Raw genomic sequence first — 25,237 nt, 5'->3', positions numbered from 1 at the left:
GGAGGTTGTAAACTTTTGAACTGGGAAGAAAAAGACTTTCAGTCTTTCCTCAGACTGTCCTGCACACCTAAAGTATGGTCAAGCTACAAGCAAGCTATTGAGGGATTTTGGAGATTTTGGAGATTTTGCTGTTTTCAGGAAGTATATTCATATTTTGTTCTACTGTTTTATACTTTAGCCAGTTTATTTCCACAGTCATGAGAAGAATCAGAAGATATTGAGAGTAGTATGCTGCCTGCAAGCCACTGGCTAGGATCCACAGAGGCTGTTGAGACCACCACTTTACACACAGTTATAAATATTACAATTGAATACTAGATGTTACCACTTAAGGATACCTCCCTCCGTTTGCATAATCTTCAGTAGAAATCAAGCCATGGGTGTTGCAGAATCCACACTGTCACGGTGCTAAGTGGAAAATTCACACAAAGATTCAGTAAGCCAAAACAGGGGACCTCTGTGAAAACGCTTGCAGCTGGAAGCAGCACAGCGCCCATCTACCTGGAGCATCAGCGCAGATCCTGTTGAATTTTTACATGGTACTTCAAGTTGATGTTAACTGTGAGGTGAGTTCACCATCACCTAAAGTTATCTGTAATTTTTGTATTGCTTTCCAGCGTCATCCCTGGGACGCGTAAACCGGTTTCTTGCGGCTTAGCACAAGCCACTTCGCCTTTCGGTGCCTTTTCCCACAGGAACACCGCCCAGCTGAAAGCCCGGGCTCTCATCAACATGAGACCTGTCAGTCACGCCGAGTGAACGGCGTTCCCAGGACATACCGACAAAACTTTGGCATGCTCGTTCCTGCTGCACACACAGGTACGTTTCGGGGGGAAGGCGTTTTTGGCCAGGGGTGTTATTTGAGCCCCGTTTTCCTGGGCCGCCATCCCGCCCGTCATGTGTTTCCCCCGACTCCGCACGGTCGCTGCCAACCCTCCCTCGGCCGGCGGAGGAGAGATGGCTGAGGGGGCCGCGGGCAGCCACGGGGCACCCATCACCTCACGGCGGGTCCTGCCCCGAGGGGATGGGGGGGGGAAACGTCCAGGGTGGGCAGGGCGGCGCCAGTATCCCCGGAGCCCTGCTGCCAGAGACCCCGGCCCGGACCCCTCCCCTCCCCTCCCCTCCCCTCCCCTCCCCTCCCCTCCCCTCCCCTCCCCTCCCCTCCCCTCCCCTCCCCTCCCCTCCCCTCCCCTCCCCTCCCCTCCCCTCCCCTCCCCTCCCCTCCCCTCCTCCCGGGCCGCGGCCGGGGATATCCCCGGCCCCTCCCCGGCGGGCCGGCGGCGGTCCAATGGAGGTGGAGATGCTGTGCGGGCTGCGGGCGGGCTGGGGGCGCCGCCGAGCTGCGGACGGCGCCGCCGGCCCGGGGACGCGCACACTCGGCGGGGAGCCGGAGGCAGAGGCGGGCGCAGGCAGCGGCGCCGGGGCCGAGACTCTGGCAGGCGGCGGCTGGGATGAGCCGGGGGGGAGGCTGTGGGGGCAGATAGCGTCCCGCGGGGAGGCGGCCGAGTGGGGCTCGGAGCGGCGGCGGGCTCCGCCCGGCAGCGCCATGGCGGCTCAGTGTGACCCGCTGAGCGGGTACCTGCAGCAGCCGCTCTCTGACCCGGGCTCCAACAGCGAGCGCAGCACCGACTCCCCCGTGCCCGGTTCCGAGGAGGACTCGGCCGGCCCGCCGCGGCCCCTGCACAGCCCCGAGTGGGGCGAGGAGCGATTCCGGGTGGACAGGAAGAAACTGGAGGCCATGCTTCAAGGTGAGGGCGGGAAGAGGCGACGGCGGTCCTCAGGGTGCGCGGGGCGGTGGCGGCTCGGGAGGGGGGCTCCTGCCCTGCTTTCCTCCCCTGCTTTTCTTGCCGGCCTGGGGACCCGCCGCAGAGGGGCGGCCGCTGCCCGGCCGGGCGTTGGACACGGCTCTAGGGTGGCGGGAGCCCGGCGGGCCGGTCTTAGGCTCCCGGGCGCCGTCGTGGCCTTCCCAGACGGGGCTGCGCGGGGCGAGGGGAGGAGGTTCCGTATTCCACCCCTCTGCAGAGCGCAGCCCAGCGTCACGGCTCTGGCGGCGGGTGACAAGGACACCCCCGGGTCTCAAGATGCCGCTTTGGGGCCGGGACGGGACTGGCATCGCGGGTGACACCGCAGCCCAGCCCAGGCGGGGCTCGTCCCCCAGCGGCAACCGGCGCGTTGCGATGCGGCGGCGTTTGAAGGTCAAGGTCTCTCAGAAATCTTTCTTTAAAAATGTAATATTCCTGCAAGGCATGGGGGCTCAGGCTCTCGGCTTTCGAGGAACAGCCGAGGCTGGCGTGCCGCGGGCAGGGAGACTCTGAAGCCGGGTTGCCCGGCCGGGGAGCGGGACGGCTCCGGGAGAGCTGACAGCGGCAGCGTTCTGTTGTTTGGGTTTGTGTTGTTTTGGGTTTTTTTCTTTTTGTGTGTGTTTTCTTGTTCACCCCTCTTGAGACAGCATATTTTGTTCCAATGTGTTTTGAATTATCTGTCTCTCAGTGGAAGTTGCGCAGGCAGTTTTTTACAAAACAGCATAAGAATAGCAATTGCTGGTTTTGCTGCAGATAAAGAGATTTTAACCACTTGAGGATGTTTCTGAGTGGGGTCATCTCCCTGCTGGCTGCTCTGAGGAGCCCATGAGAACCAAGGTGAGTTGCAGGTCTTACAGTGTCAATCAAATCTTAGGGCATGTTTGCATCAACAAAGGAAACTTATGGTTAGTTTTGAGAAGCCGACGCTTTCCTCTGGGAGGGCTGATTTGTAAACTTTTAGTGTTACAGGTAACATAGTAACTCAAGTATTTAAGTACGTTTTCAAAGCAAGCCTCTGACAAATGTTTCAGGGCTGTTCATGTGTCTTGTTGCATGGCATTTAATTCACATACTGGAAACCATAGGCACCCCCTGAGCATCCCACCAGAACACCTGCCTCTTCCAGCTAAGGGAGGCTGTAGGAGTTAGCAGAGAATAGGAGCAGGTGAATTAGGTTGTCCACTGGTGATCTGTTGTTTGAGTTGATGACTACCAGGATTGGAATTTTTTAAAGTGAGATCCTCTCTCCTGGAGGTGAGTTAATCTTTAATCAGTTAATACCTTAGTGCTGGTAAAAAAATCTCATTATGTAATGCATTAAAGAGAAAAGAATTCAGAGGAGCAGAAGTCTCATAAGCAGTAACAACTAGGTATAAAGATGGGCTCATAAGTGTCTTAAGACCAAAAACGTGTGGTTATTGAAAAATTAAGTATTTCTGTATATAAAGTGGTAAGAAAAAGGGTCAAAAGTTACAAAGTGCCACAAGAAGGTTGAAGGTAGTTTTAATATTTTCCTCTAATAACAAAATAAATTTCCATTATCTCATCTCACACACAGTCTTTCCTTTTAATTCCTGGAGGATAGTAAGCACACAGGAGTAAACAAAACTCCTAAGCAGAATTCAAATTATATATATATTCTGTCATCTAGTAGAAGCCAGTGTCAAAAAATGAGGGGTTTTGTTTGTTTGTTCCTTTTGATAGGCTTTTTTCCCTTATCCTGACAGAAGTGTAGCAAAGATTGTATAATTGACAAAGTAAGGGAATGCTGCCTGCTTTGTGATTAGAGGTTGTATGTCCAGTCTGGACAGCTTTAGGTAACGATTTAAAGCGTTACAGTTACTCTTTTTGAAAGAAATGTATGTGTTGGTCTGCATGATGAGTGATGTTTATTCTTTTAAAACCTAAGCTTTCTGGCTTATTGGTAATGAACGTGGCTTGTTCCTGTTAGAAACCTGTGAACTGTTTGTTAAACTTTTTGTTGCTTTCATTCACTTCCCTCTTTGTACTTAGCAAGTTTTTAGCATATCTCATGATTTTCTACAAGATGAGTTACTTATCCTTTCTTTTAGGGGAATACCTCAAGCACCAAGTGGCTCTGCCAGGGTGTCACAAAAAGCATCATGAAGCTAAATCTAACTGATACCAGAAATTTAGAGTCCATTACACTGCTGATTACAAGGCAAAGTTGATTCCATTTCCCTTCCCTCCCTTCTTTCTTTGTGGATATCTTTTGGAAGTGGAAGATTTGACTCCCCTTGTAGGAAAAGAACAATGGAAAGGAAGTAGTGTGCATTCTTCAGAAACTTACCTTCTGTTAGACACTCCATAGAGTTGTATTTCCTATGGTTTCTGATACCAGATCTTTCACTGGAAGTTCTTAAAATATGCAGATATTTGATCATGGAAGGGAAGAATCTCTGTAGTCTTAAGTGGCGATGGACAGATTTCTTATTTCCAAGAGTTTTCTATTTTTTGATTTATTTTTTTAAAAAATTCAAGCTGGTATAAATACAGCATTTTACTCAGATGCTTGATGGACCTACTTTTGCTTTTATCAGCTTCTAGAAGCATGTTTATCCCTGTCAAAGTTGTTTTAAATAATTAAAAAAACTTATGTTCACTGTAGCTTTCTTTTTCTTTTATTACAGGAAAGTGAGAATATGTAATCTTCAGTTGTCTTTAAAACCAAGCTCAAAACAGCATCATTCTTGCTTTTTTTTTTTTTTTTTTTTTTTTTGCTAGTCAACATCTGTTGTTTTCTGTACTAATGATGAAATGTAAAAAACAATTGGCTTAGAAAAAATCCGAAGGAACTTTGTGTTTGGCTGGGTGCATCAGTTTCATTCTGTCATTGTGTTGCTGAATGCGTTTCTGTTGTGGTTATTTCCATCTTTCCTGCTCTTGATATTTTGTGGATAGTTTCTGGGAGGACAAATCTGACTTCAGCACAGCAGACTATAGGGCTCATGGGGGGGACTGGGGTACTTTACTGTCAGATTGAGTCCATAGCTGGAATAGGTCCTGTAGCAAGACACTGGGTGGTTCACTTTGAGAGAGCTAATTTGCTGCCTGTTGTATCTGAAGCAGAAATCAATTTTGAGTTGAGGTGTCAGAAAGTGGTTTATTTGAGGGTGCTACTGGTATGGCTTTGTTTTCCACTTTGAAATAATTGCATTGGTAGTTTTCGTGTTTTGAAGTTTGATTTGGAATAGTGTTCAGAGAAATATGTTAAATGACAGGTAAAGAAAGCTTCTCTAAGAGCTTTGTGGTTTTTGTTTGGAATATCAGAAAATGCAAAAGCTGTGGTAAAACCTTGAACATAATTGTTTTCTTGTGTCCAACTATTTTGTACTGTTTTATTTGTACTGTTTTTGACTGTTTTATTACTTGCTTATAGATGACTGGAATAATGTTCCATAAGCAAATCTGTCTTTTCAGTGGGATGTAAGCTGTTTTACAGTACATGCCTTCGTCAGAGTTTGTTAGTGAGCAGATCATTTGAGAATGAACTTTTGTTTTTTTCCAGGAAGCAAACTTGAATAAAACTGATTAGCTTTTCTTTTCAGCAGTGACAGAAGTTATTTCATAGTAGCCTTACTACTTGTTGTTGTTCTGCACTGAATTGTGTTAAACATTCAGGTGACTTAATACTGTGGAATGAGTAAGTGAATGTTTGAGTGCCTGTTAACCATAGCAGCTGAATATTATTAAAAAAATGCAAAATACTAAGTTTATGAAAGTGTCACCTAGCAGCTAATGATGTAACCATCAATAGACCAGTTGGCCACGCACCTTAAAAACCAAAATCAACTGACCAGCCAACCAAAACCTCTCATCAAAAAACCTTTTCCTCTTGTATGGTGTGTCTTGTTCTTGGCTACAAAATGTTACACCAGTCTTGGATTTCAGATCATACTTCTCTGTCAATTTCTTTAACAGACATTGGGAGTCTTGATGGGAATTGCTTACATTTAAGCATATGCTTATGTAGTTTATCACGCATCATCATACAACAGTCTTTGGGTCAGAAAAACCAAATCTACTTCCTTGTTCTTTAAAGAGCATCTAACTGTAAAGGTGGTGTGGATGCACACATCTCTCTTTAAAAAAACGTCTGTTGTTAGAATTCAGATTTTCTCTGTTCTGTTTGGTGGGGGTTTTTTTTTTTTTGTTATTTTTTGTTTTTGTTTTTTAGTGCATTATCTTTCAGTTTGGGGACTTTGGGTAATGTTGCTTTTGGTATCCAGAGTCTTTTTCTGGGTGCTTTTGTGTTGTCTTTTTTTCTCTCATGAGGTAATTCAGCATTTTGTCTTGGCTGTTGATAAGAAAGCACAGACCTACATGCTCAGGAAGCTGCAAACTTCTCATCACCACAAGCACTCTGTTTTCTCTTGAGTCTTATCTTCAAGGACAGGTTGTATTTATGTTGAGTGGGAATCTTCATAAATAGCAGTGCCCTGTGCTAACATAGTACTGACTATCATTGGTGCCATGTTAGCAACAGTAGGTCTGAAGTTATAGGAATTATGTATTAATTTACACTATGCAGATTTGATTTCTAGAAATATATATATAAGCCTATGGTGAGCATTCCTTTTTCCTTCTCCCTCAGTTTTGGTGTTCTTTGTCTACTGTCAGAAGTTAGAAAACTGCTCACCTAATAGTTTTTCACCAAGAGTCCTACTTTTCTTACAGGGAAGTGACATAAATAGCTAAGTAACTTTTTGCACAATTTAATTTAGGTAAAAGTTATTTACTGTAAATCTGCTGAAAATGAATTGTTAATTCCTTTACTTAAAGGTCACCCTTGAAGCAATTGCCTGATCCCAAGACTGTACTTATGCAATGCCTGGTTCTGATGCTTGGATGATAACCAGGTTGTTTTGCTTGCTAATCCATTAGGTGAAACTTGCTCTGTTTAAACAAATATATTTTCTCTACTTGACGCATAACTGTGTGGGAGGGTGTACTTATAATACTTAGAATTTTTTAACAGTTTTTTTTCAACTGCAGGGAATGATAAGTTGGTAAGGGTGACAAGCAAAGTTGGGGGAAATGAAGAAGAAAATCTGTGTTTGAAAGTACAAAAGAAGGTGGATATGCTCTAGGAAACATGGGCTTCTCCTGAGACTTTGCTACAAACAGTTAATAGGGACTAGAGATGATGTCCCTTAAGACATGAATTAATAGACTTTGGGCAATTTAGGTGCTCCATAGGTAATTTAACATAAATAGAATGGTCCTGACTGATAGTTTTCAGTGTGGGGATGGCAAACTCAGCCCAGAATTTGTTGGGTTTTAGATTTAAATGGCTAAGCAGGAATTGCTACTTCTGGGTTTTTTTGTTTGTGTGGCAGAAATCTGCATAAAAATACTACATGTACTGTGATCCCTGTGATCCTTCAAATAATTAATGTACTTATGTTCCTGTTTAAAGTTTCCTGTGTTCCTGTTGGAGCTTGGAGATGTTAAGTATGTCTTTTCTTTGACCAGAATCTTACTGAAATAAATTATCAACTTTTTTTTTTAAGATCCTAAATGCAGTTTATTTTTTGGAGGAAGAAAATGGATTTTTTTTTCTACTAAATTGTGAGATTTTTTGGTTTTTTTTTTTTTTTACTTTTCTGTTTTTTTTTCTTATCCTTGCAATATGTCAACATAAGCTGGACAAGGAAATAGTTGTGGGGAAGCTGGAACCTTTCTAATAGCATTTACATTTGGTTTTTAGCTTGCATGTAGCAGGAAAAAAATCCAAATTCTTTGTCAGGTCTTCAAATCCCTGAAGTGCTGAATAGTTGATTTCTACAAAAATAAATATATGAAATGAATTTGTGTGACTTGTAGTTTAAAAATGTTCTTGCATTCCACTGTTAACAGTTGTAATAATCCCACTTTCTCAAGTTTCAATGTTTTAAAGTAGTACAACGGACTATCATGGTTTGGCATAAACTGCTAAGTTAAGTATTGCTGGCTTGCACATTCCTGTTGGTTATATTGTAATCTTTACCTCTATTGGAAAATATGTCCTATTTTAAGTACTCATTTCAGGCTCTTGGCTTTATGCCTGTCAAACAATTAAACATGCTAGTTTTCTTTAATTTCAGATGTCTGTGTTGAAGAACTAATAGCTTTTTTAATTTAATTTTTTTTTACAACAATGTCCCTTACTCTGACTCAGTAGTGACTTTCATGACCTTTGAACATAAAACCAGTATGAATACAAGTGAGTTGGCATTCAGCTAGCTTATTAATTGTCTGTATTTTTGTAGCTGAAGGAATGAGTTACTTAATTTAAGGATTTCTTCTTTAGGATTCTGCCTGTTGATCAGTGGTAGTTTAAAAAAAATTCGTTTCAGCATCTAAAGCATTGAGCATGTCTGTGACTTTTGTTCCTGTTCTTGGACAGGCTCTCTTGTCTCTGGTTCAGATTAGTTATGACTCTTGCATGGTACAATGTAACTCTTTATTTTGGTGACTTTTATTGTTAGTTTATGTACAGATATCTACAGTGATATCCTCTTTACTTGAATAGGTATACATAATTTAAAAAAAATTGTTCCTTGTTTACAGGCTCAATGGGTGTTGCTGGGGAACACTCCTGAGTGACAGCAACCTTCTGCCAGGTCACTGTATGGAGCTACTGGGGAAACTGTAATTTTCATAGAAAAGCCAGGGCTGAATCCTTTTTGCTCTTATCTCTCTAGCTAATGGAGGTCTAAGGAATCTGAGTGTTTAATGGGTTCTCTCATTTATATATAAAAGTGTAGCTTTGGGATACTGGAGGTAAAAACTTGAAATCTATGCAAGAAAAGATGGGTGTGACAGGGGCTGGAAACAAATACTGAATGGAGCTAATGCTAGTTGTCTGAAGGTGTAAGTCACTTGCATAACTGTTTTCAATTTTTTCTGCTACAAACCAGATTTCGTGAAGAGAGGTGGACGGGCATGTAGCAACATTGGTCTGTCCCTCCCAGTCATTATCCCAACTGTGTAGCTCTAGCATAACAGAAGCCAGGGCACAGAAATCAAGAATTCATGCAAAAGGCATGGGCCTGCAGGACAGGTACAAAAGAAGATCTTATGCCTTTTTCTGGGAACTCCACATGAGCGAGTACCTTCATTAAATGCCTGACCCTAATGTAGGCACATGGGTACCAGACAAGTTGGGCTGCATGTAGTGTCAGGGCTGTGATATCTCTGAGATGGAGAACTGGGGAGGGGATAGCTCTTGAGACTGGAGTCCTCCAATGTCTGGATAAAAGCTCTGCAGGATGGACTGCTGAAGAGGAGGGGGCAGTGCTGTCCTTTTGTATGGGAGAGCAGTGGGGTTACAAGGAGCTCTGTCTTGGGATAGATGATGAGCCAGTTGAGAGTGCATGGGTCAGGATTACTGTGTAGACCAGTCAGGGTGGTGTTGGGAGTTTCTGCCACAGACCATCTAATTAGGAAGAAGTAGTAGATGAGGCTTTCAAACAACTGGAGGAAGTCTTACATTTGCAAGCCTCCATCCCCATGGAGGACTTTTTAACCACCCTGTTCTCAGATGGAGGAACAACATATCGGGGTGCACGCAATGTAGGATGCTTCTGGAGTCTATTCATGACTACTAAATGTAGTTGAGCAGGAAGGTGACAACAGGAGGTATATTGCAGGACTTCATACTTGCAAGTTGAGGGATGTAAAGTGTTGCATGGGATGAGTCTCGCCGTGGGAGTCAGTCGAGCTAGTGCTGGCTCTGATAGTATCAGGAGCTAACTTTGATCCGTCTGGCTCTGGAATCCTCTCCGGAAGCCACACCTCCTGAACCCGGGCATGCGTGCCTGGGCCAGCCCCAGCTGGGCACAGGCGGGGGGGGCACCGTCCGGGCACCTGCCGCCTACAGTAAAGACTGAGGGCAACCATTCAGTGGGAGCTTGGCAGACTGGAGAAACAGACCAAGAAGAACGTTATAAAGTTCAAGAAAAGGAGCCATGAAGTTCTGCACCAGGGGAGGAATTACTTTGTATAACATCACAGGTTGAGGCCTGACAGGCTTGAGATCAGCATCCCAGAAAAGGATTTGAGGGTTCTGATGGATAATTTGTGATCATGACCAAGCTTGAAGTATGGTTTTGAAGCCTAATGGCATTCTGAGCCACATGCAAAGGAGTGTTGCCAGCAGATTGAGTGGTGATGCTTGCCAGTCAGTCCTGGTGAGACACTTCAGGAATGCTGTGTCCAGGCCTGGATTCTTTAGTACAAGAGAGATGTGAACATACTGCAGCAAGTCGAGCAGAAGGCCATGAAGCTATTGATGGACTGGAGCATCTGATGTAGGAGGAGATGCTGAGAAATTGAGGACAGTTTAGCTTTAATCTTGAGAAGGCACAGGAAAGACCTTACTGGTTTTGTGTATGTCTAGGCTGATGGAACCAGACATCTCAATGTTGCCTAATGATGGTCCCTTCTAAAGAGGCAAAATTTCATTTTAGGACTTTTCTCCTTTTTTTCCTTTTTACTTTGCAGCCTGAACTGTACTCCAGGTTGACAAAATTGTGACTGAGTGGAGGGGACAATTTGCCTTTCCCAGGGCAATGAGAAACATTTGTTTGGAAAAAAATGATCTGTACATCCCATCTTGAAAAATCCTGGTAGAGTTTGGATTGTTTTTTTTTTTTTAACTTCAGATTCTTGATGCCTGCTAATTGATACTTTTTAGTATTATGTCAGCGCGACTTGAAATACTGATGGAATAACCGAAAGTTACTTATGTTACATTTGCATTTTTTAAGCTGTGGCTGTCTTGAACTGGTAGAAAACCACTAACACTTTCAAAATTTTTATCGTTGTTCTGTTTCTGTAGTGTGATTACTGTGGTTCTTTACATACTTACCGCTTCATGGTAGATTTTAAATACAAGCAAACAATCATTTTGCAAGTCATTGTTTGCCATTCTATAGGGTTTCCAAATTTTTTTTTGATGTGTGGTGCAGTTTCACAGACCAGTCACCATCCACTAGCTTCTGCCAGGGAATTGTTGATTCACAGTGAAAATTGGGATGTTGGTACAGTTCCTCTTCTTACTTACACCCACTTACTTTTATTTTGACCAGTGTATCATATCCTGAGTCAAGGATTTATCCTGCCTTATTTCCTTAAATGTTTATCTATTGACCAAAAAATACAGAAGTACTTTGGGTAGTCCATGTTAGGTGTCGATATCATCAGGCTTTTAAATAAGAAGCATTGAGAGCAAGTGGCAGTGCCCAGCACATTCCCTATCCCACTTGCCAGGGAAGGCCTTGTTAGGCACCTCCTTTTATCCTGAGGTTTTGTGGGAGCTGTGTTTGCTGTAGATTGCAGTTCTGCCAAGGGTGCACATGCCCACAGAGGTGTAACCGAAGGGTCCCTGGCAGGGAGGAGACCTACAGCCTGGCCTGGCAAACTGGGACAATGGCCTCCTGTGGCAATGCATTGAGCACTGCTGCTCTGTTGTATTCAAACAACTTTTAAAATTGTCATCACACAAGGATACAATTATCTCTGGTTAGCTTGTGCGTGCTGCTCAACTGCTTGGGCTTTAGCTGAAGCATCAGTGTTCACTTATAGGAACTTGGTGAACTAATGGCTTGTGCAGACTGAACAGCTGAGTGCTGGTGGGAAGGGCCTTACTGGGTCAGGTTGTTTGTGGACTTCTTCCTCTGCTTTACGCAGTGTGTTACCGAGCACTGATGGAATGTCAGCAAGTTGTGAAAATGGGAGAAACTTACTAATGCAACTTTGATTGGAGCACAGTTGTGCTGTCTCTGTGCCTATTGAGTTCTGTTTTGTAAACCACAGAAAACTTCTTGCTCCATCTGCCCTGCCTGCAAGTCTTTTCCTTGCATATGTGAGTGACAACATACAGGAGAGAACTTGTTCTTTGGGTTTTTTCTTTCAGGAGCGAAGGCTTTTCTTTTTTTAAATGTTTACAAGTGTGTCCCTTGTGATGAGAAAGTCAGACAATGATAGACCTTTATTTAAAAGGCATGAGATTTCCAGTCATTATGACTACCTCCCAAGCTGCCAGCTGCCAATAGCTGTTTCTTTTGAATTTAGCATCTCGAGAGCAACGGTTATTATAGATGCTGTGGAATAAAGCTACTATTTTTAAGGCTTTGTTTTTTGGGGGGTTTGAAATTTGCCTAGATTGGGATCCACAAGAACTTTTAAAGATCAGATTTTGACCCCTTTTCTTAGAAGCCAAGGCCCACTGGAGCACACTGGTCACTTCAGAGGTCACTTGCCAGGACACAACCAATCTTCAATCAGCTGAAGATTTGTTGAAGATGTAGTTAGCACCTGATAAGGGGATGAGTCTATTTTCTTAAATGTTTTAGCTATTACACCACCTCTAGAGAGGTAAAAATTCAGCCTGATAGGAATGTTACTGGATCAGGAGCTATATCCTTCATTGAGCTGCCTTGAGACCTCAATTATATTACTTTCCCCACTCTGATTTGACTGTTGAGCCTTTTCCCAGAGGTAGGAAGGTTCTCAGTGGAGAAATTTTTGGAAAGTAATTATGCTATATTTCCTCATGAGGAAAACTCGGTATTTTTATAATGAAGTCCACCTGAATGGTTTTATAGTTTGACACATCTGAGAACTGTCATTCAGCCAAGTAAATCTAGGCTGAAAGAGACAATGTTAATAGATATTTGGAGGTAGAAGGTGGTAATAGTGATGATTTAGCCTGTTTTTAAAAAGTGCCATTTCAGTCCTTTTGAAAGAATTATATGTATGTGTGATTTTTTCTTTTCTTAATATGTGCATACACAAGCAGTCTGATTTATGGTCTACCTGTGCTAGTAGTATCTTGTTAAAAAAAAGTTAAAAAATTTTTAATTGTATTGATATTCTAAAGTTTCATGGTGACGTTACCAAGTGTTCCGAAGTTTCAGTATTATTTTCACCACTTTATAAGACATTTTTAAAATTATACCTACAGTTGATGGTATTTCTCTTCCATTTTAAGCAAGATTTGGTTTTAGGAATCTGTGTTGCCACTCTGAATTAGTGATTTAAACTAACCTTTAAATCTGCCTGTTTCCCTGATGCCAATAACTTCATATGAATGGAGGGCTTTGGCAATATCTATGTTTATTTGCTCTGTTCTGCTCAGAGTATGTCTGCAATAAATCTATGGCAGTTGAATTTATGATGTTGGTAACTTAAGACTAAGCATCTCAAAATGTAAAAAATTAAATCTGTTATTCCAAAATAAATATTAGGTCAATTAAGTGATGCAGCAAAGCATCTTTATGTTAGAGCTTTAGCAGATTTATATCTTCTGAAGATATTCCCTGTGACCTCTCGGGTAAGGATAATAGAACTGGTAATCAGTTACCAATTTGCAGTGTAATTAAAACAGAAGTTGTGTTATAAGGTAGTTCCTGTGAAGGACATTACACTGTGCTATAAAAGCCATGATGAGCAAGAGGCAAACCACTTGATGAAAAAAGTGTGTTTAAGATACCATCTGTATGTGTGCAATACATGTATTTAAATTAAAAAAAAAAATGTACTAATGTGTTATTCAAATGAAGGATGTGCATGCATGTCATCCTTTCTGTGATAAGTAAATTTTTTTTTTCACTGTGATCTGCTTCGAAGAATAGTAAACTTGCTCTCATTTTTTCTGAATGTGTAAGTGCATCCATGGATAAGCAGTGGCATAGAATGCTGCAATATTAAGTGGCCTTCATTTATATGCAGTTAGAGCAGTTAAAATATTAATTTAAAGATTCTGGAAATTGGATACATTTTTTAAAATATTGTTTTGTATGGTGGAAAATAATCTTGATACATTTTTACGGTTTTAGTAAAAGAAACATAAGTGCTGTTTTTCCTTAGTAAATTTACTTCTGGAGTGTGTGTAAAATAGCGGATAAGAGAGAATCTGTTTCTAATTTATCCCATATGCAGAAGCAGGAATAAATTTGATCAAATCTTTAGTCCTTTATAAGCAATTCCTTTTTGAAATATGAACATAGCCTGCAGATTTTTCTCTTCTCCCTCTGTGTGGAAGACATTACCACTGTTAGAGTCCAGAATACATGGATTCTCAATATGTGTGAATTTTTTTTAATGCACTAAACAATTGAACACGTAAGGATGTTTTCTGGGTTGCTTAGCAGCAGTCAGGTTTTTTACTCCAAGTGGCCTTCAGTGACATCTTTAGATTGTTCAGAGATTTGGCAGAAATAAAGAAGTCATTCCAGTGTTTGAAACACAGGCAATTGTGAAAAAAGTAGGGAGAAGTGAATGGTAGAAGAGCATTCTGTTGAATGTTAAGTATAGCTTTAGCTGAAACCACCTGTAAGATGCAAACTTTGATTACAGATCCATTGTATGAATTAAGTTGTTTTTTTTTTTTTCAATTGGAATATATATTTTCTATATTTATACAGAGAGATGAGAATTGTTAATGGGATTTTGAGCTGACAATGTAATTAAAACCAACTGAAAAGTAAAATATCAGCTACACTTTTTTCCTCGTGGCACAAATGCATATTTACAAGAAGCTTTTAATGAGGTGGGTCTCCTGTGTTGCTGCAGAGCTGGTGTTGCATTGCCTTTCACTCTGGCTTGGGTAGCCAGCTGAGAGTTCCAGGCTGGCTTTAACTATTAAAGGTTTGCATGCTGCCGGCTTGATGCTGTGGCTCCCTGCTGGCTTGGTGTTCTTTTGGTGTCTCTCTTGCCTTCTACATTCTTCCTACATTGCACAAGTCAGTGTTCATCCTCCAAGCAGAGTGGTGGCTTGGGTGCAGTGGGAGCCAGCCAGGCGTGGGAGGAGTGAGTGGCTGAGTTACAGGAAAGATTTACAGAGCTGCCTGCACAGGTCAGCCAGGCTGGAGTTTTAGGCCAAGTTTTTTCAGACGGATAGGAAAGATTTTTTTTTTTTGGGAAACCTTGGAACCCAAGAGGCAAAGGGAGACGTGACTGAGAGGGTTGTAAAAGTCCAGTAGCTTTGGACACAGGCAGGAAAGGTCTCCTCATACCTCCCAGGCGTGCTGCTCGGGGAGGAGCTGCGCTTGGTGCTTCTGTTCGGCTTCTCTTCCCCTCTCTTTCTGTTTGTGCTGTTTTTATCAGAGAAGAGGAGGAGAAACCACTCACCAGCTCTGTTCTGCCTCTTTCCAGAAGTGTGATGAATCGAGATCAATTGGAGCATACTCAGCATTTTTGCAGCTGGGATGCAGACTGTGGCTGTTGCCACTTCTTAAGGGCAGGCAGTGGGAGCTGCAAACCCATGGGGGTCATATGAACATTGAACTTTCTTCCCTCTCCTCCTAGCTTGCCTTCTTTTCATGTTATGAGTAGGGAGATATGGTGTGAACATCAGAAGAGAGCTGTTCCAGTTGATGGAATCTGCTTTGCTGGAATGGAGGCAGTGAGACAGTGGGATCTGGTGCCTTTTCTCTTGATATTAAAGCAAATTCAGATGCCTCAGTGCATATTGACTTCCATATTCCAGATTAAAACTGGAGGACCACAATGTAGAGCTGTGCATCAGCTGCCACTGATTGCATCAATCTATTCTAAAGGGAAAACCAACAGCAGTAAAGCAAATTCTTTAATCTTCTAAATAATTCTAGAGATTTTAAGTTAATTGCTTTGAGTACAGCCAGGTATTCACTTTAAGGTATCTGCCTGTGTTGTTTTACTGATCATCTTCATATCTTGCAATTGATTTTAGAATATTTTAGGTAATACATATATTTTGAAGGTAGATCAGTTTTGCCTGCTAGTGTGATGGAAATGTATAGACAGAGCTTTTAATTCTGAAACACTTTTCAAGGCCTTAGTATTTAACATTATATTGTAATTTATCCCTTCTTACACCATTTGGACTGGAGGCCCAAACTAGTATTATAGTAGCATCTCTAGTCCAAATGCAAACTGTTTTGTGACTTCCTGAGAAGAATTACTATAACATGTAGTTTGGCAGCTGACTGAGCATCCACTCTGAATATACTGGGGGTTGGTACTCGAGTTAGTTCTCTGATGCTCTTTCTCTGGTAATGTTAAGTATTGTTTTCTTATCTGGAGAAAACTCTTAATATGGGGTCAAGTGGGCTCACACAGGCAAAGCTAAAGCTGGTCAATGTATCACTGTGACAGCTTAGGCACCAGAAGCCAATTTGTTGTTCTCTAAAACAATGTGTCCTCTGGCACCTTAGATTTAGTGATTATTTTTCTGCAAGTTACAGAAAATGTGTATCAATTTCTGCAAATTGGTTTTGTGGAGATGGTGGATTGATAGTAGCCAAGTTGTCTCATGATTTCAGGGTAGCAACTTGAAGAGCTGAAAAGTATTTTATGGTTAAAGCCAACTGAGCTGTAACAGGAAACCTGAATTCAACCAAAATCAAAATAAAAGAAAAATGCAAACAGGAAATGCTGCTTTTTTTGGCAATCTTACCAATAATGGCTTATGAACTCTAGAAATGGAGTAAATCATATAAACTTTCAACTCTGTTACTTCTTGATTTTTTTATTAATTTATTATGCATGATTGAGATTTGCAGGACTTTAAGATGAATCTTGTGATCTTTTTTGACTTTCACTCTGGCCATTGCAATGTTATTTCCTCTGTCAAGACAGCCTTAGTGTGCCTATGGAAAAAACATAATTTATAAATTTACATGCTTGTCCTTGCAGACCAATCTACTGCTCTCCATACAACTTAATTTGTCTTAATTATCTGCACTGCCTTATTGGTTTTAGTAATATGCCAGAAAAGCAAACAATAGCCAGTCTTGTTTAAAGGGACAGCTGAAATGGTTGAAGTAGCACTGGTAAAACCAGGATGAGGGAAGAAATTTTTTTTTTTATGCCTTTAAAGCACAAATTAAGAGTCCAAGTAAGTTTTTGCACAGCAGAAACACAATACCGTCATGTTTATTATCAAGAAGAGGTGGTAGGAGAAATTATTTTTCTCAGGTAATGGAACTGTGTGAAGATTGGAGCTGCATCTGTATTTTCTGCTTCTGCATACAGGCAATGGTTAAACTATTGTAGTGTCTTGGGCTCAAGGATAAGTAGCACTGATGGTAAGTATTGTCTTCAGGGTGTGGCCAAATTAGTAAAGCTTGTCTGTTTGTAATTTTTTTTTTTAGAATACCTGCATTTCATTTTAGGAGATGGTATTCTGAACCTTTGGTTTGTATTTCTGTATGTAGACTTCAGGTTGCTTTTTTTTAACTGTGAAAATAGACTTGATTATAAAATCAGTGTAATATCTGCTGAGTGAGAAACTGGAAAAATTTGTAGGCATTAATTGCAGCTCTAGGAAGGCCCAGTCAAATGAAGTCAATAGGAAGAGGCTTTGATTGATATTTTTTTATGTGTGGGTAGAGCTGTGTTTGCCATTTTTCTGGAGTAGGCAAAATTGTATGCCTCTTACTCTGAGTGGACACTTCCGCTTCAGGGAGGATTTTTCTGAATGTAAAGTGTCTTTTTTTCTTGAGTTTCCTTGCCTCTGCCCTGTAAAAACTGAGTCTTGAGTATTGCCCTAAGCCTTTGTGCTTTAGGATTACTGCTTGAGGGCTTCTTTAAGATTCCAAGAGCTAGTTCTTCTGCAAATACCTCATGTCTGGAAGTGGAAATTTGCACTATGATATATTTGAAGAAAGCTCCACTGGTATAACTTACAGTATTATTAACCTTCTTCCTCTTCAAGTGCAGTCTCCTGTTTACTCTGCTTAAAGACTCATGAAACATGAACTTTCCAAGCATGCAACTGAGGAACTAGAGCAGCAAGTCCTCAATTTTCCCTGTCTGCTTAGTTTTAAAGCTAATCCATTTTAACTGCACAAGGAATGTACTTTTTCTGTTAGGTGGTTTGCACTGCACAAAGCTATAGTTCATGTTGTGGAACATCTTGAAGTCTATATTATTGTAATGGCAGAGGAATGTTAGGAATCTTTTGTGGACAATTTGTTTTTTGCCACAGAGTTTTCTGGATTCTTGCTTTGGATAGCAAAGACTGTAATTGCTTTTTTAACTTTTCTGTTTCTTAGTTGTCCTTGTTTTCTGGTGCTAGGGCTCCATGACCTATCCTCTCCTTTCTTCTCTTAGGAAAAAAGACAAATTGTAGCCTTGGCAATTTTAAAGTAAGATGCATGTCGTTAAATTTCCTGTTTTTAGCTAGTGATACACCCCTGCTTTTTGGTTGTGTTGTAGTATGGTTTTGGGGTTTTTTGTTTGTTTGTTCATTTGTTCTCTTCTGGATGACTTAGTGGTAATATTCAGAACTACTCCAGGCTTTGCATAATTCTCACGAACCTCTGAGGCAATCCTGAGTCACTGTGTGAATAAGAAGGCTGAAGTAGAGGCAAAGGGTTCCATATGTAGAGACAAACACATCCTTTAAGAGCATGGTCAGAGGATGTTGTTGTGGTTTTTCTTAAGTTATAAGAGGAGGAAGCATTAGAGGGTAAAGTTCGCTTGCAGAACTTACCAGAAGTGTAAATTGGACCCGTTCTGTGAAAGACTTCTTTGTGAGAGGTTGATAAATCTTAGAGGAAGTAATGGAATTAAATTCCAGATTTTTCTGTAATTGTGGGACTTGCCTGGATACATTGCAGTTTGGTGTTGGAAAATCAAAGGGGCTTGAAATAGTCATTAGAAAAAAAAAAGTGAGACTGAATTATAGTACATCTAAACTCTATTCTTTTTAATAGGGTTTTTCAATTTCTGCCCTTCATTGTTTGTAATTTTTTAAATTGTTTATTACTCTTTTAATACAGGCTTTGATGGAAAATAAAAACCCAAAGCAGTTTTTTCCCAGTATTTATTAATTGGATCCAATTAAAAACTAGAGCAAAGCATTTTTGCAGTCTTCTATTTTTATAAAAATCAACTGCTAATGGGTGTTTGGGGGAGACAGATACCAACAAATTGACAAGTTGACAAATACCAACAAATAAAATAAGGAGTACTGACTTTCTGTACTCCAGGGTGGTCATGGGTGGTGGTTGTTTTGCACTGAAATGCAAAACTGGGATTCCATGAGCTGTCAAGTCACAAAGGTGTTATTTATTATATTTTTATGCTGCAGCAAACTGAGTACTCAAGTTTTGGTCTGCTAATAATTCTTTTGAACATAACATTCTGATATTATTCCTTTTTGGCTGAAGGCAAAATACTGCAAGCAAAGATAGGATTTCGTTTTTTTTTTTAAATTGATGGGTAACTTGTTTCCTTCACAGAAGCCTGACCCTAGTACATGCTTATGCCTGGCAATGCTTTACCTTATTCCCAAGTGGATTGTATTTCTTTAGGAAGGTTTGCAGTTCAAAGGCCCTTGCATGTTTAAAACAAGGTTGTTGTTCAATTACATATTACACATTAATACAGTGTTCTTGCTTTCCCACACATCAGCTACAGATATGACTACTATAAATTAAAAAATAGTTTGTGTAATTGAAAATAATTTATATGTATATGCTCACTTCTGTTTTATACTGTATAAATTACAGGTGCTTCTCGGGAGCCAACGTCGCTCTGTAAATAAAGCAGTCCTTTTTCTCATATCTGTTATTCTTAACTACAATTATTCTCAAAACCAATGTGTGCTTGTTTTAAAAAGACTTTTAGGTATTAAATTTCTCTTCTCCAGGCTTAGTTGATATTTAGGCTAGTCTTAGGCTAGTTATTTCTTGGATTATTTAAAAATAAGTTTATCAGTGCTGCTTTACCTGTTAAATGAAAGCATTCTTTTTCTAGTTAACAGACTAACATTATCTACTGCCATAGCAATCTAATATTTGTGGTTTTAGAGAACACTTTGTTAATGTTTTTTGAGTTTGTTCAACAACTGACCATGGTTTTGTTCTCTATCAAGTCCTGAGATTGACATTATGCTCCCTGATTATAAAATATATCTTAAAAAAAATGATAAAGCTTTTCTGCTGTCAGCTTAGCTTCAATAGTTAGATCTGGACGTGTTTGTTAATTATTTCAGTTGATTATGACTACTCCTAAGAACACAAGTTAGCAGGTAACAGGATATAAATACCAAGATTTTAAAATAGATTTTTTTTTTCTTATTGATTCACTGACATTCCTTCCAAATTAGTGAGATTTCCTTGTCACTTAGAAAGTAAGTGTTTTGGCAAAAGCTTTATGCGAGCATGAAACACTTGGTATTTATAAAAACTGGGATATTTTGCAAGTACAACATGTTGACAGACATTACACAATGTTTATTCAGTAGTGCTTTCTGCTGGTAGGTGGCAACATCATTCTGTGTTTCATGATAAAGACAATTTCTGTATTTGTCACCCTGTTAATTAAAATCTGTGTTAGCTGGAAAGAGCTGTAAGCCTTATCAGTTGCTATACCGTGTATTTTAGGCTGCCTCTTGAGTATTTTTTTAGAGAAGGGTCATGCTGCCTGAGTAAGGTACTTGAGACTCTGCAGGCTTTTTCTTTAGTACTGAACTTGAATGCAGAAGTAAATGTAAACATAGGACTTTAAGGCTACTGTTTATGCTGGTAAATGTCATGTTGGGGTATGTTAAATGGTTGCTATGATGCTTACCACCATTTCATCATTAATGGAGATGTTCCTTGCAGTGATCTGTAGACAAAAAGGACAATTTGAAATACTAAATCATGATTGAGGTAATTTATAAATGTGCATTTATGTAGTAAAGCTTTCTGCTACAGATTAGGTTTTTAATTAACCTTCATATTTCTCCAGTGTATGAGTTGCCCTATTACTGTGTAAACACTGAAAAAGGAGCTGATACTTGACATAACACAGAAGAAAAAACATATTCGCATGAACTTCTACTGAAAGGATCTAAGTTGAATAATACTGGGACGAAATGGTAAAAAGCTGTTCCTGAAAACAGCATTATATTAAGTCAGCTGCAGTAACATCTTGCTATTTAATACTATTTTTGTTTGCAAAAATGTAGTATTTCTTGAGCAAGAGCTGCCACACAGGAACTGGAGGTACAAGTAGGCCAAATATTAGTTCCTTACTCTTTATCATTTGTTTTTCTAGGTTTTGGCAGAAATCGCACATTCTTTATTGTAATTTTTCACTTCCCCAGACTCGACATTTTATATCCTTTAAGTTTACAACTTTCTTTCCAGTTTATTTTGCATGAACTTAAAGGGCTTTGGTATTGTATCAGCTCTTCTAAGCAGAACTTTATTGAGTCTTAAAAGTGGAAAATAGAATTTTGATTTCAGAAAAACTTTAGGTTCTGAGATAAACGAGTTGCGTAACTCAGAGAATTACAGTTGTCTAACCACAAAACAATGCTTTCTTGTTTACCCAGGATCATTAATTTAGCTTAGCATTTCCTGTGCTGCATCACAAGGTTGTATAAATGGAGTTTTGTAGAATTTCTCAGGTTTATATATTTCTTGCAATCAACAAAGAAAGAGCTTTGTGTCCATAAAAATCACAATTAGCTGGCAAGGGGCTAGATGCTACTCTGGGTTTGTGTACTGTAGGCAGTGCCTCCATGTAAAGAAACAGGAGTTTCATAATTTGAGTAACATGCTTTGGACCTGTTTGTATAGGCAGCAAAACTTGAACTCTCTACTTCCTGCCTGTTTCTTCAATGCCTCACCAAGTTTAATAAAGTTTGAATAAAGGCTTCACCCCTCCACAAAGGCTGGCTTTCAAGTCTCTGCACACACCAGTGATGTTTGTTTAGAGTTATCCTGAAACTTGTCGCAGTTTTGCCATATTAGCACTGACTGCTATTGGAGATGTCACTCCTTGGCAGGATTGCTTCCTGAATACTAAAAAGTGCAAATGAAGATTTTTTCACTTCTTGCAAGGGAGGCAAGTTCAGAGGTTTGCCAGGACTTTGCAGTGTCTCTCAGGAGTGTTTCAGCTACGCTTTGGCAGGACCTCATCTCCAGGAGGCAGAAAGCACAAGAAGTCTCATGGTTAATAGGTCTGGCTCTCTGAAGACCTATCTGTTTAGAAGGTTGGGTTGGGGGGAGCTTTGTATTTCTGTATATCTTCCATGTAGCCAGAATATGTAATTAAATAAGAAATACTGACTTGAGCATTTTTCAGGACATGAGAGTGTGGCCCAAGTATACATGTGGGAACTGATGCTTGAGCTGTAGCATATTAATATATTTTTATTTGTACAAGTAATGCAAAATTTGTGTTCCTGGCTAATTTTTGTCTTCTGAGGTCAGCCTAAATTTGGGAGGAGTCCCCATGTGAATATGGCTAACAGCCTAGATCAGTGCTTTTAGGTGAAAGGGGCAGGTAAAACTTCTCATCAGGTTTTCACCATCCATATATAGTCTCAGGGATGTGTGTGCTTGGACCCTGTGTGTATTTCACTTCAAAAATAATTTTGCGGTCTTTCTGAGGGATGAGTATCAATATCATTTGAGCTGTCTGCATATGTATCATTGTACATTGTGCCACATAAGACTTCAGGGTTTTTTTTAAACCTTTGGGTGATTAACTTCCTCTCTTTTTCCCTTGGCTCTCTGTAATACACAGCAAGAACTTAGTAATACTTGAACTATCGTGCAGTCTTGGGAAGTACTTGTTTCCAAGCAGCCTGAACAAATTTGTAGAACTACAGTACCTAGGACTATAAAGCATTAAACCTAGCAGTTCTCAATGAAGCTGTAATGAAAACATTACTTGCTTGCTTGCTTGTGTAACTTGAAATTCTGCTTTTATATGCTGCTCTTAGAGTTAGTTTGGCAAGGATCCTTATGTTTTCTGAAATCATGTTTAGTGAATTGAATGCAGTGTGTATGCAACTGGTTAGTAAATTCCCCACTGAAAATTTTCCTCTCCTGTCCTTCGGCTCTTCATTCACTGTAGAGAAAACTTTTGTAGTTTTTCCATAGTTTTTGATGAAAAATTAGCTAGTAATAGTAGGTGAAAGAATGTAATTATTCACCTGAAGTTCACAAGCATTTGTTACTGTTCTGCAACATTTGATAGAAGACTTTGAAAGACATGGTTGTGATAAAAAGCTACAAAGATAATCTGCCAATGGAAGTGCAGAATTTCAGGTGGTGCTGCATCTTATTGTCCAAACAAGGCTTTCTCCTGGTGCCAACTTGGAATGTGTTATTATCTTTGTAGCTGTAGCATTGCCTCTGCGAAGAAGCAGTTAGGGTATCCCAAATAAAGATAAAACTAATGTAATTGTTTCAATTTGATATTTATCTGATTCTCTAAAATCAGAATGGTTTTGCTTGCCCTAAGCTATGTCCTCTTCTCTCTTAACGTCACATAATTCAAGCTGCTATGGATGCTGGGCTCCTACCTAATATTTACTTCTGCAATGTAAGCTAATGGAGGCTTTTATCTTACTGTAAACCGTGTCTAGAAACCCTAATTGTACAACACATTTTCTTCACGCTTTATACATTTGTTTTTATGTATATGCCTACACATAAACAGAATCCTTTTATGCTTTCATAGTTGGACATAGCAATTTTTATTTTTTAGTTTTTTTAGTACGGAGACTGTTCATAAGAAAGGTATTAAGTAGATGTTGAAAATATGGGCATAGAGCCAGTTGTGAAAATAAAACTTTTCTTACCCAAACAGTTACCTAATTTCCTTAGTTTCTTAAAAGCAGAAAGATCATGGTGTTGTGAGTAAACTTTAGTTTGAAGTTAACTTATATTACTGTTTCTTTTCTGCTGTTATGTAGTTTGCATTCCTTGCCTTACTAGTGTATGGGAAAATGGGTGACAGATTAATGCACCCTTCATTGTGGATAATGGGTAGGTAAGTTTCTTATTTTCTTTGCCTTCACCCTCTGCAGACATTCATCCCATCCTGTCTTCTTTACGCAACTACTTTACAACTTCCATGTTGATTTTTTTTTTCCTCTTCTTTCTTTGCCTTTTCCTCTTCTTTCTTTGCCTTTTCCTCTTCTTTCTTTGCCTTTTCCTCTTCTTTCTTTGCCTTTTCCTCTTCTTTCTTTGCCTTTTCCTCTTCTTTCTTTGCCTTTTCCTCTTCTTTCTTTGCCTTTTCCTCTTCTTTCTTTGCCCCCTATGCTTTGCAGCACACAGAACTAAAAGTATTTATTCTTGAGCGAAACAGATGAACTTGTTTTATTCAAATGTTACCTAGGTTATGGTGATATCTAAGAGTGAGCAATATTAGCTTTATTCTGTCTTTAAAAATGTGAGCAGTATGTGCTGAGGCACACAATGCATAGTTGCAAGTTGGATTACATGATAAAATGTAATTAATTTTTTTATTTTTTTACCTTCTATGTTAAAGGATTAAGTTTTGAATTTTCTCCATTTTTGATATTATCATTTTTTTTCTAAATTATCACTTTCTATCCTTTACTACATTATACTAGTCTATAGCCCAGTTATGCTTTTTGTGAAGTATCTGAGTGGGTTTATATTTTCCTGCATATAAAGATGGACTTTGTTTTTTTCATTCAGATGGAGTAAAATGTACAAAAGGATCTGATTTACCAAATACTCAAAACAGCAGTTGATACCAAGTGGTTATTGCTTCAGTAGTGTAACACAGATTTAATGTGAAATTACACATCACTCACAATCTTACCCTGAGCTGGAAATCAGTTATTCGAAATTTCACACCCATCTTCTAGAATTCTTTTATAGTCACATGCCTTTTATGCTAGAATTAAAACATATTAAAGTGAAGACTGAATTGGATTTTATTAATACTTGAAATATTGAAGGCATTTCATGCTTCTGTATGAAATGGAATTGTATAGGCTTATGGTATATATATATTTGTTAATTAATGGAACTTGTTTCCTATGTGAGTGACACAGTAGAGCAGGTGCATGACCTGGGTACTAAATGCTTTGTGGGGAGTCTGGAGATGGGAAGCAAAAGAGAATAAAAGGATCTGTGAATGGTGTCAGAGAGGGAGTCTACATCTGAGGTGATCCATCAGTTTGCAAACTGGTTAACACAAAATAGAAAAAGGCAGGTATTTGGAATGCTTGGGTTGAGGAAAAAAATGGTGGATTGTGAGTGTGTTCTTATGTGAAGTGTCATCAGCTCAGTAGATGTGCAGAAACTGGAGCTGAGATGTCTAAAAAAAGGGTTCATATCATGCAGTATTTAAAAACTGTGAGGCTGTTGGGTTTGTATTACAATAGAGACAGAAGCAAAAAAAGTGTTTTTTGAACAGCAAAGGGGAACTATTTGTGTTCTGTTCTCCAAGTACTCCAATTGCATTTAGGAAGCTGGAGAATGTGGGGCTGGTTGTTTTTTAGAAAAGGAAGAGACCTCTTAATGCTCTTTGTCCCTGCCTGTATTTATTTACAGAATTTTGTTCAGCATAATGGTTCCAGATACACACAGTATCTCATTACTGTTGGAAAAGGCTTTTTTTATCTTGTAGCTCAGTGTGTAACCTGCATTGCAACAGACTAAGCTGGTTTCCTGTAT

General features: G+C 39.9%; 1 protein-coding gene across 2 annotated transcripts in view; it reads left to right on the top strand.

Annotated features, from left to right (window-relative positions):
* Positions 1–1,339: 1,339 nt before the first annotated feature.
* BICC1 (BicC family RNA binding protein 1) overlaps positions 1,340–25,237 on the top strand; it is a 91,498-nt gene continuing 67,600 nt past the window's right edge. The window contains exon 1 of one of the 2 annotated variants that reach the window (XM_071749213.1): positions 1,340–1,748. In XM_071749213.1, the coding sequence (XP_071605314.1) occupies positions 1,547–1,748 (202 nt within the window). In that variant the 5' untranslated portion in view covers positions 1,340–1,546. Of the gene's footprint in view, positions 1,749–2,565; positions 2,640–25,237 lie in introns of those variants that run through there. The other variant, XM_071749214.1, reaches the window with a different exon arrangement.

Source organism: Heliangelus exortis, chromosome 7 (genome assembly GCF_036169615.1).
Source record: "Heliangelus exortis chromosome 7, bHelExo1.hap1, whole genome shotgun sequence".
NCBI classification, from domain to species: Eukaryota; Metazoa; Chordata; class Aves; order Apodiformes; family Trochilidae; genus Heliangelus; species Heliangelus exortis.
Note: the sequence above shows the minus strand (reverse complement) of the source record. Positions and strands in the feature narration are given on the sequence as shown.